Genomic DNA, 15,785 nt, shown 5'->3' on the forward strand with positions numbered 1-15,785 from the left:
CTTCTATACATAGAGGACAGTAGGACGTGATGGGTACAAGACAACCTCCGCGTTCACCGGAGACCAGGGAGAGATGGCCTCTTCGCCGTCGTCGCAGCCGCGGGTGTGCGTCACCGGAGCCGGCGGGTACATCGCCTCGTGGCTCGTCAAGCTGCTCCTCGCCCGCGGCTACGCCGTGCACGCCACCGTCCGCGACCCATGTACGTACCACGCCTGCGCGCTCTCTATGCTCTCGGCACCTTGTTTAGTTTTGTGTTCCTCAAATCAAACATGAGAAACGGTGATATCTGGGATGAACAAAGCTGGAGTACTTGCCACAAGCTAATTCTACTACAACGGTGTATTCCATGGCCCCCCTCCTCAGAACCTTTTAACCGTAGCAAATAACAGTGGGGCTAGAAAATTAATGTGTATTTGAGTCAGAGGAACCGCTAGTAATCAGTGATATGCTCGTATTGATGATGTTGTTGCTGTTGCTGTAATCAAGTTATTTAATGATTGGACGAAACCAAGAAATAACTTAAGTCGGTCTCTTCCCTAAATACGGACTATAAAAATGAACGTAGTCTTTTACTACTTTGAAGTACATGGTTCTTTCCCAAAAGTGTGTGTGTGAGTGTGTGTGTGCACTAGTAGAAAACAGGGCTTTCGTCCAGGCCAGTTTAGCCCATTAGTCCCGGTTCAATCCAGAACCGGGACCAATGGAGCTATTTGTCCCGGTTCGTGAGCCCAGGGGGCCGGCCGGGCCACGTGGGCCATTGGTCCCGGTTCGTCCGGACCTTTTGGTCCCGATTGATGGGACGAACCGGGACCAATGGTCCTGGCTCCTGGCCCACCACTATTGGTTCCGGTTGGTGGCATGAACCGGGACCAAAAGGGTTACCTTTAGTCCCGGTTCATGCCACCAACCGGGACCAATGGTGGTGCCTATATATAGCCCCTCGCGCAAGAGCAGAGCACACTGCTCTGTTTTTTCTGGCCGAGGGGGAGAGGGCTTGGTGGTGCTCTAGCTCACCTCCTATGCACACAAGGTGTTCGATGGAATGCCCGAGCCACACTACTTAAGGTTTCTCCTCTCCAAGCTCGACCGCCAAGCTCCATTTTCCTCAATATTTATCTAGGTTTAGCGGTCCGTCACGCCCCGTCCCCGTCTTCACCGCCGTCGATCACCCGCGCCGATCTCATCGCCGGCACCACCGTGGTGAGCCTCTTGTTCTTATCTTCTTTCTGAAAGGAAAAATATTATTACTTGTTTGTTTAGATAGATACTTGTATTATTTTCTTACTTTTATTATTGCATCTTATATAGTGCGCCGATGGTTTTGGTATCCGCCCCCGTCGGCCCTCGTCCTGTCTATGATTCGGATGTGGTATATATTATCTTTTCATAACTATTGGTTCATTTATTGTTTATGAAAATTATGCCGACCAACGTGACATAGATTTTATTTATCTAGGAGGTTGTTGAACCGGAAATTCCAACCGACCCTATTGTCGAGAGGTTAAATTTAGTTGAAGAAGAAAACAATTTCTTGAAGGAAAAAATAAAAAAACTTAAGGAGGAGAAGATGATATTGGAGTTGCATGTTGCGGATGTCGTCGATGATCACAAGATCAAGATGGATGCAATGCGCTTGAAGATGAGAAAGATTAGAAAATATGCCATTCATACCGAGGCTTGGTATCATTATGCCGTTGGATCAGTTGTTACCTTGGTTGCGATTATGATCGCATTTGTTTTCGCATTGAAATGTTTTACATAGTTTCAATGTATGGTTTAATTAATTTAGATGCTCTGCAGAGCTTTATGTTGTTAGATGAGAACTATGTATCTACTTTGGTTTTTATGTGATGATGAACTTCTATTAATTTGGTCACTTAATTATCTATTCATGATGTTCTGTAATGATTTTTGACACACTTAATTATATATAATGCACGCAGATGAACCGGCAATGGATGTACGGTGACAGACACACCTCCGAGTACATTAAGGGCGTGCATGATTTTCTCGAAGTGGCTGAGGCAAACAAGCAGAATGGTTTTATGTGTTGTCCATGCCCTATATGTGGGAATACGAAGTCTTACTCTGACCGGAAAATCCTTCACACCCACCTGCTTTACAAGGGTTTCATGCCACACTATAATGTTTGGACGAGGCACGGAGAAATAGGGGTTATGATGGAAGACGGCGAGGAAGAAGAGTACGATGACAACTATGTGCCCCCTGAATACGGTGATGCTACTGAACATCAAGATGCACCAGACGATGTGCACGATGGTGCTGCAACGGGCGAAGCTGCTGAAGATCAAGAGGAACCAGACGATGTGCCCGATGATGATGATCTCCGCCGGGTCATTGTCGATGCAAGGACACAATGCGAAAGTCAAAAGGAGAAGCTGAAGTTCGATCGCATGTTAGAGGATCACAAAAAGGGGTTGTACCCCAATTGCGAAGATGGCAACACAAAGCTCGGTACCGTACTCGAATTGCTGCAGTGGAAGGCAGAGAATGCTGTGCCTGATAAAGGATTTGAGAAGCTACTAAAAATAATGAAGAAGAAGCTTCCAAAGGATAACGAATTGCCCGACAGTACATACGCAGCAAAGAAGGTCGTATGCCCTCTAGGATTGGAGGTTGAGAAGATACATGCATGCCCTAATGACTGCATCCTCTACCGCGGTGCCTACAAGGATCTGAACGCATGCCCGGTATGCGGTGCATTGCGGTATAAGATCAGACGAGATGACCCTGGTGATGTTGACGGCGAGCCTCCCAGGAAGAGGGTTCCTGCGAAGGTGATGTGGTATGCTCCTATAATACCACGGTTGAAACGTCTGTTCAGAAACGGAGAGCATGCCAAGTTGATGCGATGGCACAGTGAGGACCGTAAGAAAGACGGGAAGTTGAGAGCACCCGCTGACGGGTCGCAGTGGAGAAAAATTGAGAGAAAGTACTGGGATGAGTTTGCAAAGGACCCAAGGAACGTATGGTTTGCTTTAAGCGCGGATGGCATTAATCCTTTCGGGGAGCAGAGCAGCAATCACAGCACCTGGCCCGTGACTCTATGTATGTATAACCTTCCTCCTTGGATGTGCATGAAGCGGAAGTTCATTATGATGCCAGTTCTCATCCAAGGCCCTAAGCAACCCGGCAACGACATTGATGTGTACCTAAGGCCATTAGTTGAAGAACTTTTACAGCTGTGGAATGGAAACGGTGTACGTACGTGGGATGAGCACAAACAGGAGGAATTTAACCTAAAGGCGTTGCTGTTCGTGACCATCAACGATTGGCCCGCTCTCAGTAACCTTTCAGGACAGACAAACAAGGGATACCACGCATGCACGCACTGTTTACTTGACACCGATAGTATATACCTGGCAAGCTGCAGGAAGAATGTGTACCTGGGCCATCGTCGATTTCTTCCGACCAACCATCAATGTCGAAAGAAAGGCAAGCATTTCAAAGGCGAGGCAGATCACCGGAAGAAGCCCGCCATGCGTACCGGTGATCACGTACTTGCTATGGTCAATGATTTACACGTAATCTTTGGAAAGGGTCCCGGCGGACTAGCTGTTCCGAATGACGCTGAGAATCACGCACCCATGTGGAAGAAGAAATCTATATTTTGGGACCTACCCTACTGGAAATACCTAGAGGTCCGCTCTTCGATCGACGTGATGCACGTGACGAAGAACCTTTGCGTGAACCTGCTAGGCTTCTTGGGCGTGTATGGGAAGACAAAAGATACACCTGAGGCACGAGAGGACCTGCAACGCTTGCACGAAAAAGAGGGCATGCCTCCGAAGCAGTATGAAGGTCCTGCCAGCTACGCTCTTACGAAAGAAGAGAAAGAAATATTCTTTCAATGCCTGCTCAGTATGAAGGTCCCGACTGGCTTCTCGTCGAATATAAAGGGAATAATAAATATGCCAGAGAAAAAGTTCCAGAACCTAAAGTCTCATGACTGCCACGTGATTATGACGCAACTGCTTCCGGTTGCATTGAGGGGGCTTCTACCGGAAAACGTCCGACTAGCCATTGTGAAGCTATGTGCATTCCTCAATGCAATATCTCAGAAGGTGATCGATCCAGAAATCGTACCAACGCTAAGGAGTGATGTGGCGCAATGTCTTGTCAGTTTCGAGCTGGTGTTCCCACCATCCTTCTTCAATATCATGACGCACGTCCTAGTTCATCTAGTCGACGAGATTGTCATTCTGGGGCCCGTATTTCTACACAATATGTACCCCTTTGAGAGGTTCATGGGAGTCCTAAAGAAATATGTTCGTAACCGCGCTAGGCCAGAAGGAAGCATCTCCATGGGCCATCAAACAGAGGATGTCATCGGGTTTTGTGTTGACTTCATTCCTGGCCTTAAGAAGATAGGTCTCCCTAAATCGCGGTATGAGGGGAGACTGACTGGAAAAGGCACGCTTGGAAGGGACTCAATAATATGCAGGGACGGATATTCTTGGTCTCAAGCACACTACACAGTTCTACAGAACTCTACCTTGGTGACCCCGTATGTCGATGAACACAAGAACAGTCTGCGCTCCAAACACCCGGAGCAGTGCGACGACTGGATTACATGTGAACACATCAGGACTTTCAGCAGTTGGTTGGAAACACGTCTCAGAGGTGACAGCACTGTTTGTGATGAGCTGTACTTGTTGTCCAGGGGACCATCTTCGACTGTAATGATTTGGAAAGGATACGAGATAAATGGGAATACATTTTACACGATTGACCAAGATGAAAAGAGCACCAACCAAAACAGCGGTGTCCGCTTTGATGCAGCAACCGACAATGGAAATGACACATATTATGGTTACATAGCAGACATATGGGAACTTGACTACGGAGTAGATTTTAAGGTCCCTTTGTTTAAGTGCAAGTGGGTCAATCTGTCAGGAGGCGGGGTACAGGTAGACCCACAGTACGGAATGACCACAGTGGATCTGAAAAATCTTGGGTACACTGACGAACCGTTCGTCCTAGCCAATGATGTGGCACAGGTTATCTATGTGAAGGACATGTCTACCAGACCGAGGAAAAGAAAAGATAAGGAAGCGAATACATCATACAATGAGCCAAAGCGCCACATAGTTCTTTCAGGAAAAAGGGACATCCTGGGAGTGGAGGGCAAGACAGACATGTCTGAAGAGTATGAAAAGTTTCATGAAATTCCCCCCTTCAAAGTCAAGGCTGACCCAAGCATCCTGATAAACGATGAAGATTATCCATGGTTACGGCGCAATAAGCAAACGACACAAGCGAAGAAAAAGTGAAGACTTTCTCCCGCAACTATTATGATGATAACATGCCAACTTTGTAACAGACGAGTATGATACCATTGTCCGTTTTGTACATGCACATGCTATGCCAACTTTTTCAGAGTTCATTTGAAAACTATGAATTTTAAAACCTCGCCAACCGAAGGGCGCTCACACCGGTTTATAAATAAAGCAACAAAGAAAACAAAAAAAGAGTTTCCAAATTTGAAAACTAATGGCACTAACAGAAAGTTTATAATTTTTCTAAAACTAAAAGCAAAAAGAATTAAAAAATAAAGCAAAAAACAACAAAAAATAAATAATGCAGAAAACAGAACAAAAAACTGAAAAAAATAAAAATAGCAACAATAAGTATTTTGTTGTAAGTAGAAACAAAATAAAATAAATAAAGCAACAAAGGAAACAAAAAAAGAGTTTTCAGATTTGAAAACTAATGGCACTAACAGAAAGTTTATAATTTTTCTAAAACTAAAAGCAAAAAGAATTAAAAAATAAAGCAAAAAACAACAAAAACTAAATAATGCAGAAAACAGAACAAAAAACTGAAAAAAAATAAAAATAGCAACAATAAGTATTTTGTTGTAAGTAGAAACAAAATAAAATAAATAAAGCAACAAAGAAAACAAAAAAAGAGTTTTCAGATTTGAAAACTAATGGCACTAACAGAAAGTTTATAATTTTTCTAAAACTAAAAGCAAAAAGAATTAAAAAATAAAGCAAAAGACCAAAAGAAAAATAAACCAAAACCAAAATAAACTAAATAAAGCAACAAATAAAACAAAAAAACAAAAAAAATGCCACCTACTGGGCCCCCACGGCCTGAATACGACTAGAAACCCTATGGGCCAGGATTCAGGCCCGTGGAAGGCCCAGTAGGCCCACAGGCACAGATGGCAGAGTTAGGCCCGAAAGCCTGCTTTAGAGAGGAGCTCGAGAGGGGAGCCGCACCGCACCTTATAAACTGGTGCGGCTCCCTCTCAACTAGCGAGGTGGGACTAAACATTTGGCGCGGGGCAGCACAAGGCCTTTGGTCCCGGTTGGTGGCACCAACCGGGACTAAAGGGGGCCTTTGGTCCCGGTTGGTGGCACCAACCGGGACTAATGCCCCCTTTAGTCCCGGTTGGTGCCACCAACCGGGACCAAAGGCCGCCGCTTCCCGCCCTTTGGGCTGCTGAAAATTGGCCTTTGGTCCCGGTTGGTGGCACCAACCGGGACTAAAGGGGGGCATTAGTCCCGGTTGGTTCCACGAACCGGGACTAATGCCCTTGCTATATAACCAGGACTTGTGAAAATTTCACATCTCCCTCGCCTCCCTAGCCAGTTGCCCCCGCCGCCAGGCTGCCCAAATCGCTCGCGCGCTCCTCGTCGCCGTCGCCGCCGCCGGCCGCCATCCCCGTCTCCCCGTGCCCCTGCCCCGCGCCCGAGCCCACGCCGGCCGCCGCCCCGTGCCCCTGCCCCGTCCCCGAGCACGCACGGCCGCGCCCCTGCGCCCCGGCCCGCCCCCACCATTGTCGACGTCGTCGCCGGCGCCCGCCCCCACTGCCGCCCCTGCCTCGACGCCGCCCCTCCTCCCCGTTCGGTCCGGCTCCGGCGACCCCCTTTCCTCCCTGTCCCCTCGATCCTCTTCATATAATTTTTTTCATATAATTTTTTTTCATATGCATATGTTGATTATATGGATGGATGGATGATGTATATGTTCATTATATGGATGGATGGATGATGTATGCTTTTTTTCATATAATTTTTTAGGCAGATTTTTAGATTTTTTTAGGCAGATTTTTAGAATTTTTTGTGTATGTATGTTATGTTTATATGTATGTATGTATGTTCATATGTATGTATGTTTATATGCAAAGCATATGCAAAGAAAATGTATGAATGGTCATATGCAAAGAAAAATGTATGTATGGTCATATGCAAAGAAAATGTATGTATGTATGTTCATATGAAAGAAAAATGTATGTATGTATATCTGTTTATATGTCTTTTTTTAAATTTTTTTGTTTTTTGCATTTTTATAAAAATGTATATATGTTCTCTGTGTGTATATATGTTTTATGTTCATAGATTTTTATTTGAACATTATTTAAAAAAACAAGCAATACAAGAAGAAGAAAAAGAATGAGAGGAAAAAGGAAAAAAGAAGAGGAAGAAAGGAGAAGAAGAGGGGATAGGAAGAAGAGGAGAAATAAATAAGAAGAAGAAAAAGAAGAAAAAGAAGAGGAGAAGAAGAAAAGAATAGAGGAGAAGAAGAAAAAATAGAATTTTTTTCTATTTTTTCTTCTTCTCCTCTATTCTTTTCTTCTTCTCCTCTTTTTTTTCTTCTTTTTTTCTTCTTCTTCTTCCTTCTTCCTTCTTCCTCTTTTCTTCCTTTTCCTTATTTTCCTTTCTCGAGGGATAAGAAGAAAAGAAGAGGAGAAGAAGAAAGAAAGGAATAGAGGAGAAAGAAGAAACTTTGACACGAGGGGGGGGGTACCGATACCCCCTCCCCGATAACATTATTTTCCCATGTATATGTATGTTGCGTCGTTGTCGATATAACGAGGGTGTCGAGGATCGCCGAGGGGTCGAGGGTCGGGAACTAGGGTAGAGGGTCGAGGGTCGTTAAGGGGTCAAGGGTCGAAGGTTTCAGGGTCGAGGGTTCCTATAGTGTCAAAGTATTGAAGAAATCCAATAGCTTGTGGGCGTCGATGCCCACGTCGATGCCCACGTCACTTGTGGGACATAGATGTACTGTTCAACGCCGACCCCCTCCCGATAGCTTCAACACGTGGGGGGGGGTCGATATTACCCCCTCCTAGCTTGAAGCGTTCTCGAGGCCACCCCCTAACCCTTGAAGCGTTGTCGAGGCCACCCCAAACCCTAGAGAAGCAGCGTCGAGGCCACTAATATGATTCCTTATTGTGATTAGCTAGCTAGTTCTACGTTTGCCACTAATATATCCATATCTGTCATGTTTGAATAATAATTGCCATGTTGTAAATATTTGTAGAAACTATGGACACCCCCCGAGACGAAGCACAAGAAGCGTTGTTGAGGGACATAATCGCAGAAGGAAGTGATGCCCTCTCCTCGATGTTTCTCAACGACAACGATGGTCTGGAAGGAGAGGGTGAAGAAGCAGCTGGCCCTCTCCTCATTGATTTACATGGCTCCGATGACCCAATGCCGGTGCAAGAAGGAGAGGGTGAAGAAGTAGACCGTGAGGACGGCTCCGGTGATCACCAAACCGAGTCCGGCCAGGTATATATATTAGTTAAGCCTGTGCTGACTAGCTAATTGATGCATTCATTGTTTTGGTATGTACACATATTAATTAACTCTCGTCTTTGTTCTTTTTTCTAGCCCTCCGGATCGAGCACAACTTCGGTAAAGAGACGAGGCCCGAAGAAAAAGTTGAGCTCGGATGAAAAGTTTGAGATCATACAAATCGCGCGCGACGGCCAACCGATTGAACCCTACCGGACAAAGAAGGCATTTGTTGCTCAGTGTGGGGTTCTGGTTAGGGACAAGATCCCGATCAGCATCCAGCAATGGTATAAGCCTAAGAACGAAGACCCTGAGGTGTCTTATGTCAATGAGATGCAGAAAGAGAATCTTTGGACTGAGCTGAAGTCAAATTTCACCCTACCGCCGGAGGATGATCCGGAGAAGCCAGTTATAGAGCCATTAATCAAGTCTTTTGCTCTGAGGAAGATGGCAGACCTATTCAGGAATTGGAAGAAAGACCTCAATAGGTATGTCGAAAAAAATGAGACACCAGAATTCATTGGCAAATATGAGAAGATCAGAGATGACTGGCCCGCATTTGTGGCCCACAAGACATCGGAAAAGAGTAAAAAAATGTCGGCGACAAACAAGAGAAATGCTGAGAAGAAGAAGCTTCACCATCGCACGGGGTCAGGTGGCTACCTCGTAGCCCAGCCTAAGTGGGCCAAGGCTGAGAATGATCTGCTTGATAAAGGGATCGAACCAGAGACAATGAACTGGCCAGAACGTTGCCGGACTTGGTTCTTTGGGGCCGGCGGATCCTTGGACCCTATAACAGGGAAGTGCATTTGGACGGAGGAACAATTGGACATACCAGTCAAGAAGCTTCAGCAATATATCGAAGCAGCGCAGCAAGGGACGTTCGTTCCAGACAGGGAGAAGGACGAGCTCACAATGGCCCTCGGCAATCCTGAGCACCCTGGACGGACACGAGGCACGCCAGGCTCCGTTTCGTGGAAGGCTGGATTTCCGGACGCAGGGGGTTACAAAACCCACGAGAGGAGGAAGAAACTGGAGCAGAGCCAACTGCAGTCGCTGCACGAAAGGGTAATGGGGCTAGAGGAACGAGAAGCAGATCGCAGCAAACGACCTGCCGAAGCTTCCCCCGAAGCTACCCCGCCATCTCAGCGGAAAAGCAGCGTGGCTTCCACCGAGCTGCTTCAGCCAGAGCATGCCTTGACGGCTCCTGCCAGCTATCCCGTGGATGCTATCACGGATGCTGAAAATTGCCACCTTATGGCGCAATGGAGCAATTTGAAGGTCAAGGCGGCTGTTGGCTCTGTTTATCCTACTAAACCCGACTCAACTTTTCACTGCCGGCCGATTCCAGAAGGATATGCTAAGGTGATGGTCGATGAAATAACGGAGGGATTTGAGGACCTCCGGCTTGACCACCCTACCGGTGAAGGGGAGTATCGGCTGGGTTCTGCTCTGAAGACTCCATGCCTATGGCGGAAGGATCTCATCAACCTTCCGAACTGGACGCCTCCGCCTCCTCCTCCTCCTCCGGCGAGTCAGGGCACTCCGCCTCCTCCACCGGCGAGTGACGATCAGGGCACTCGGCCCGCTCCTTCTCCGGCGCGTGGCGGCACTCCGCCTCCTTCTCCGCCTGCGCCGGCGCGCCCGAGCAGCCAGCCTCCTCCTTCTCCGCCTCGTCAGCAAGGGCGGAAGAGACCCGCCGCCGCTCCGGCTTCTACGGCGCGTCGCAGTCCTTCTCCTCCACCTCGTAAGCAAGGAAAGAAGACATCCGCTCCGTCTACTCTGCCGGCGTCTAGCAGTACAGCCAAAGGCGGGAGGAGATACAGATTCGGTCCTTCTCTGAAGACTCCAGAGAAGTTACCGTACGAGAGGAGCGAGGAGGAAAACGCGAAGATCGCGCAGACCGAAGTGGATGACTGGTTTCAAGGGTTGAAAGCAAAGAGACATCCACCTCCGGAGGAGAAGGTAGATCCGGTGAAAGGGAAGCGCACTCTGGCTGCCCTGACAAAACCACCCAAGTCTCCGCCGAAAGGCAACTATGAGCGCATTATTGGAAAGGCATTTGCCGAAGCGGAGAGGTCGGGAAGTACTAAAAGTGATCAAAGGATGAAAGAACGACGAGCTGGGAAACAAATTGCCCAGCTCGGCGAACAAGCGAAGCAATCGTGCCCCCCGCTCAAGGTGCCTGCTAGCGACATCGTCGATCCGAGGATGGTGCCCGGTTATGGCAATCCTGCAAATTACCTGCCCGACGATGTACATTATGATATCTTGGAGGTGCAGATACAAAGATACGAGTACGGGAAGCCTCTCGTCAAAGATGAAAGTTCTCTATCAACGATGATGCGAAGATTGCATGATTGGTACATGAAAACCTGCAAAGAGTCTGAGGGGAGGAATACTTTGTATATGAGAGTTAAAAAGGAGCATGACCTCCTTGGAATTGAACTGTTGCCTATTCCATTTGAGGAGTTCTATCAGTTTTTCAATCAATTGGCCATCGATAAAGCAACGGTCACCTCCTACTGTCTGTAAGTAGTACTACTTCCGTCATTAAGTCTCTCTATATAACTCAGCCCTTTCATTTGCATGTATTTATAATTATCCTCACTATATTATGCAGATTGAAGATCGCCGAATTGAAGAAAAGACAAGTGGGAGATATTGGGTTCATTAACACGTATCTCATAGATGCAACTGAGGTTCAATATCGTGCCCAAGAAACCGAGGCCAACTTGCTACGATCGTTGGAAATAAATGAACACAAAGATATAATACTCTTTCCTTACAACTTCAAGTGAGTGTTACTGTCTTGTGGCATATTCGGTTTCCTTATTAGTCCAGGTTATAGTAATGTAATATTGATGAGTTATGCATGTGTGCGCAGCTACCACTATATTCTCCTAGAGATTAAGCTTGAGAAGGGAGTAGTAACTGTCTTAGACTCCAAGCGAAAAGATCCCAAGGAGTATGCGGACATGACTGAAATGCTCGAGAAGTAAGTTAAATCGATCATTATCCACCATATCAGCAACTTTGTTCATTTCTGATATCAAGTAATTGTTTTCTTTGTATGGCAGGGCTTGGAGAAAATTCACCAAAAAAGCTCCGGGACTACCGAAGAAGCTGCAATTTAGGCACCCGAAAGTAAGTACTATATAGTAGCATATTCCAGGCATCTCCTAGTGATTCAAGCGCTAGTTTCATCAATACCATTTAGCATGCTTGCTAATTATCAGTTTGATTGACCTCTATTTCTTGTAAAGTGGTTGTGGCAGGAACAAGGGAATGATTTCTGTGGATACTACATTTGCGAGTCCATCCGCCACACGACCTGTGAGCGGGGCTACTCCGACAAACAATATGAAGTGCGTAAATAACAATATTCACAATTTTATTTTATTACCATCATTTGTGTTGAGTTTCATTCATTCATATATATATATATATATATGTATTGACCCCCTTCTTAAAATTAGATGTTTCGGATGCGGGATGAACTCCTAGCACCAGATCGCATGCGAGCAATTCAAGAGGAATTGGCGGCATTCTTTCTTGACCACGTGATCGCTGAAGACGGAGAATACTATGTGGACCACGCGTCCGTATTTTAGGAGATTATATATTTGTAAAAGATAATTATTGTATATATGTAGCCGGTAGTGTCGGATAGATATACGAGAACTTGTTTGTTCGACCAATCTCTCGGAGAAGGAGAGGTGGTCGATATCACTTCTCTCTGTATGCATATATGTTCATGACAATCTTCTGTTTGTTTACTAGCTAGCTAGCGTGTCTAGCTAGTCCTCTCTATACGTATGTATGTATGGTATGTAGCGTCGACCAAGCACGGACAAAAGAGAGAACACTTCTCTCTATTAATTAGCTAGCTATAGCACAATATATGAAACACCTAAATTAACCCCCCAAAACCCCCCAACCCCCCCCCCTTTCAAAAAAAACAAAAACCACAGCCACATAAACGCTGACGCGTGGATGCCTATTGGTCCCGGTTGGTGCCACCAACCGGGACCAAAGGCCCTCCTGCCTGGGCTCAGGGGATAGGCCACGTGGAGGCCCTTCTGTCCCGGTTCTGGATTGAACCGGGACTAAAGGGGTCAGGGCATTAGTACCGACCCTTTAGTCCCGGTTCATGAACCGGGACTAAAGGCCCTCACCAACCGGGACAATAGGCCCTTTTTCTACTAGTGGTGTGTGTGGGGGGGGGGGCACAACACTCTATGGATGAAATTATAAAGTTTCATATTGTATATTTCATTCATGTCCTCACGGTCATTATGGTGGTTTTGAAGTCCTGGAGCCTTCACTGTAAGCTTCGTCTTCTTTTCTTGTACGCTTGTTATCATCTCCATGTTTAATTATACTCTAGTGCATATCCTTCTTGTTCATGATAGGTTTCATTCTTGTGTAATATAAATTCTGACTTAGATAGAATTATATTCTCATAAGCACTTGAAAGACTTCCTAGAACAAAAGTACATGATACTTGAGTTGGCATGTGCAAGCTAAGCCATTGGTCCTTGTGTTTCCTGGAATTTGAACTAGTATATGGCCGCATGGGCTAAGAGTGTAATTGTGGCGCGGATGTTCTTATCATGTACTCACACTCCTCATATAGGTGAATAATTGTTAACTTCTATCTTAGGTGATCCAAAGAATGCATGTCTCAAACAACTAGACAAGGCCCTGGAAAATCTCCGTTTGTTCAAGGCAGACATGCTTGACTACGACGCAGTGGCAACTGCGTTTGTCGGGTGCGATGGTGTCTTCCATCTTGCCTCTCCAGTGCCCATAGACAAGATGGTCGATAAAGAGGCAAGCAATGAAATACATTCACTTGAGGCTGGTTGGCTGATTTTCAATCTTACAATTCTAGTAATTTGTTGTTGCAATCATTTACATGAAATATAATTGACATAGTAAAATTAACACATTTCAAATTAAACTAAAAATTAGACTTAAATTTAAGATACAAATCAAAATTCAGAAAAATGTATCATTTGTGTACAACAAATTAGGAATTCTAGAAAGAAAAATGGTTTGAATTTGATATTAGTTTAATTCATTAAGACTTAGTAGATTGCATTTCAATTCTAAATCGGAATGAGAAATATAAAGAAAAAATGTAATATAGAGAATAATTGTAATGATTTCTAGGATAAAAACATTCATTCTAAAGTAAGTGAGGGCAAGTTATAAATTTTATTCAATCTAATTAGTTACTATGTTTCATAAAATGTTGAAATGGCCACGTTAGAAGCTGCATGGTCTTGTTAGACGGGGCACTCTGTCAAAATGTGTATATTCCTTATGTCAAGTAAACGACAAAACGATGCACAAATTATGGGTAAAAATAAGGAGGGTGGTAAAAAAATATTTCAGCACTACACAGGTAGGGGTGAAAAGTAGTATTCAACATTTTCAATCTATACCTGCAACAACATTAGGTCTGGTCATAACAACATTTTCTTAGGATGTAAATATGTTTTTTATGAGGTCAAGTAAGATTGTAAGTATTACAAGCTCACTCTTTCTTAGGTACACATGTAATTCTTAATAAGGACCTAAGTTTGAATTGTGCAGAAAGAGATGATGGCTCCTACTGTTAATGGCACCATGAATGTGCTTAAGGCTTGCTCTGCTATGAGCGTTCAAAAACTTATTGTGGTTTCATCCGGCGCTGCTATTACTTTGAACCCAAATTGGCCTCTAGATAAACTGAAAGATGAGGATTGCTGGTCAGACAAAGAGTTCTGCAAGGAAAATGAGGTCAGCAACGATGATTATTTAAGATATTCATGCACCAAGTCTCCAGAGAGATTGATATTCACCACGGAACACATGTAAACATGCTGATGTATACCTTAATTAGTTTCTTTATGTGAAAATACAATAATTTTTATATTTCATAAATCCTAAAATTGTGCAAGATCTACAAATGGTTAGTAACTTATTCCTAGAGAGGGCCGTTGAGAGGTACTAGGGCAGGCGGACTAACTTACTTCTGGCAGATCTGGTATGCCCTTGCCAAGACGGAAGCTGAAGAGATGGCCCTGGAATACGCAGAGAGAAATGGATTACATGTCATTACATTTTGCTCCGGTGCGGTCTTTGGCCCACTGTTGCAGGCTGATGTGCTCAATATTACCACCAAATACCTCCGCTATATCATAAAAGGTTTAGTGGTGATCTATTCATCATGTTTTCTAAACATTTCTCTTCTCATTTATCCCAAGGATTACATTAGTACTACATTAGTTCAACAGAGGAGTTCAAGAAAGAGATAAATTATTATTTTCTTCTTCTTTACCCTATTATATCTCCATTAGTTGGATTAATTGCAGGAGGTCCTGACACAATAAATAACAAATTCTGGCCCATAGTAGACGTCCGTGATGTTGCTGATGCACTACTGCTGTTATACAACAAGGCAGGACCATATCAGAGGTACATATGTTCAGAGCACCAAATTGACATAAAATATTTGGTGGATTTGATGAAGAGCATGTACCCCAGCTATAACTATGCAGACAAGTAAGTCATATCAACATACTTTCATGTTTGTGGTTATGTGGTTATTATTTCTACCAGATTTTCACCACTTTTTTTGTTTAGACTGGTTGATGTGGATTATAAGCTTGGGATGAATTCAGATAAACTTAAGAATCTAGGATGGAAACCGAGGAAGTTGGAGGAGACACTCGCAGATAGCGTCGAGTCATACGAGAAATCAGGAATCCTTAATGCGGAGGAGGAACCTTGTCGTGTTCCGTATTTCTACCGTATGCCACATGTCCTGGAGTGAATGGACATTGTTGTTCACCTATTGTTGTGTCATGGTTTCTGCATTTGCTTGAAAGTTGAAACTTCACCGGATACATTTCGTAAAACAGAAATAAGACTCGCGAGTTAACCATGTGTATATGTTTATCTATGTTTGAGATATCCAATTTCCACCCCTCAAAGATTGAAAATTAGTGGTTTTTGTCCCAAATTTGTAAACTGGTGTTTCTGCAAACCTAGGCTTCAATGTGGTGGTTTTCTTCAATTCACTCAAGAAAACCAGTTACTACACAACCTCAAAAATCTCAAAAACGTTTAATTCCCGCCTCGCCCTAGTAGAAACTGCTTTCCGCATATATTAGAGGTTTTGACTGAGTTACCACGTCATCCGAGGGTTGCCCAACTCGCCGCAGCGGGTAACTAACATG

General features: G+C 44.7%; 1 protein-coding gene across 1 annotated transcript; it reads left to right on the forward strand.

Moving 5' to 3' along the window:
- Positions 1–73: 73 nt before the first annotated feature.
- Positions 74–15,379, forward strand: LOC123114656 (phenylacetaldehyde reductase-like). Its single transcript, XM_044536111.1, has 8 exons — positions 74–200; positions 13,220–13,449; positions 13,732–13,752; positions 13,832–13,939; positions 14,158–14,343; positions 14,586–14,751; positions 14,919–15,108; positions 15,166–15,379. The coding sequence occupies exons 1-8, from the start codon at positions 74–76 to the stop codon at positions 15,377–15,379; spliced, it is 1,242 nt and encodes a 413-aa protein (XP_044392046.1).
- The last annotated feature ends 406 nt before the right edge of the window (positions 15,380–15,785 follow it).

The sequence above is a fragment of the Triticum aestivum genome, chromosome 5B (assembly GCF_018294505.1).
Source record: "Triticum aestivum cultivar Chinese Spring chromosome 5B, IWGSC CS RefSeq v2.1, whole genome shotgun sequence".
Classification (NCBI taxonomy): domain Eukaryota; kingdom Viridiplantae; phylum Streptophyta; class Magnoliopsida; order Poales; family Poaceae; genus Triticum; species Triticum aestivum.

Coding starts and splice junctions, on each gene's coding strand:
- LOC123114656 (XM_044536111.1), top strand. CDS start 74: ATGGCCTCTTCGCCGTCGTCGCAGCCGCGGGTGTGCGTCACCGGAGCC. Junction 201..13,219: donor CGCCACCGTCCGCGACCCAT/GTACGTACCACG, acceptor CTTCTATCTTAG/GTGATCCAAAGAATGCATGT. Junction 14,344..14,585: donor AGTTCTGCAAGGAAAATGAG/GTCAGCAACGAT, acceptor TACTTCTGGCAG/ATCTGGTATGCCCTTGCCAA.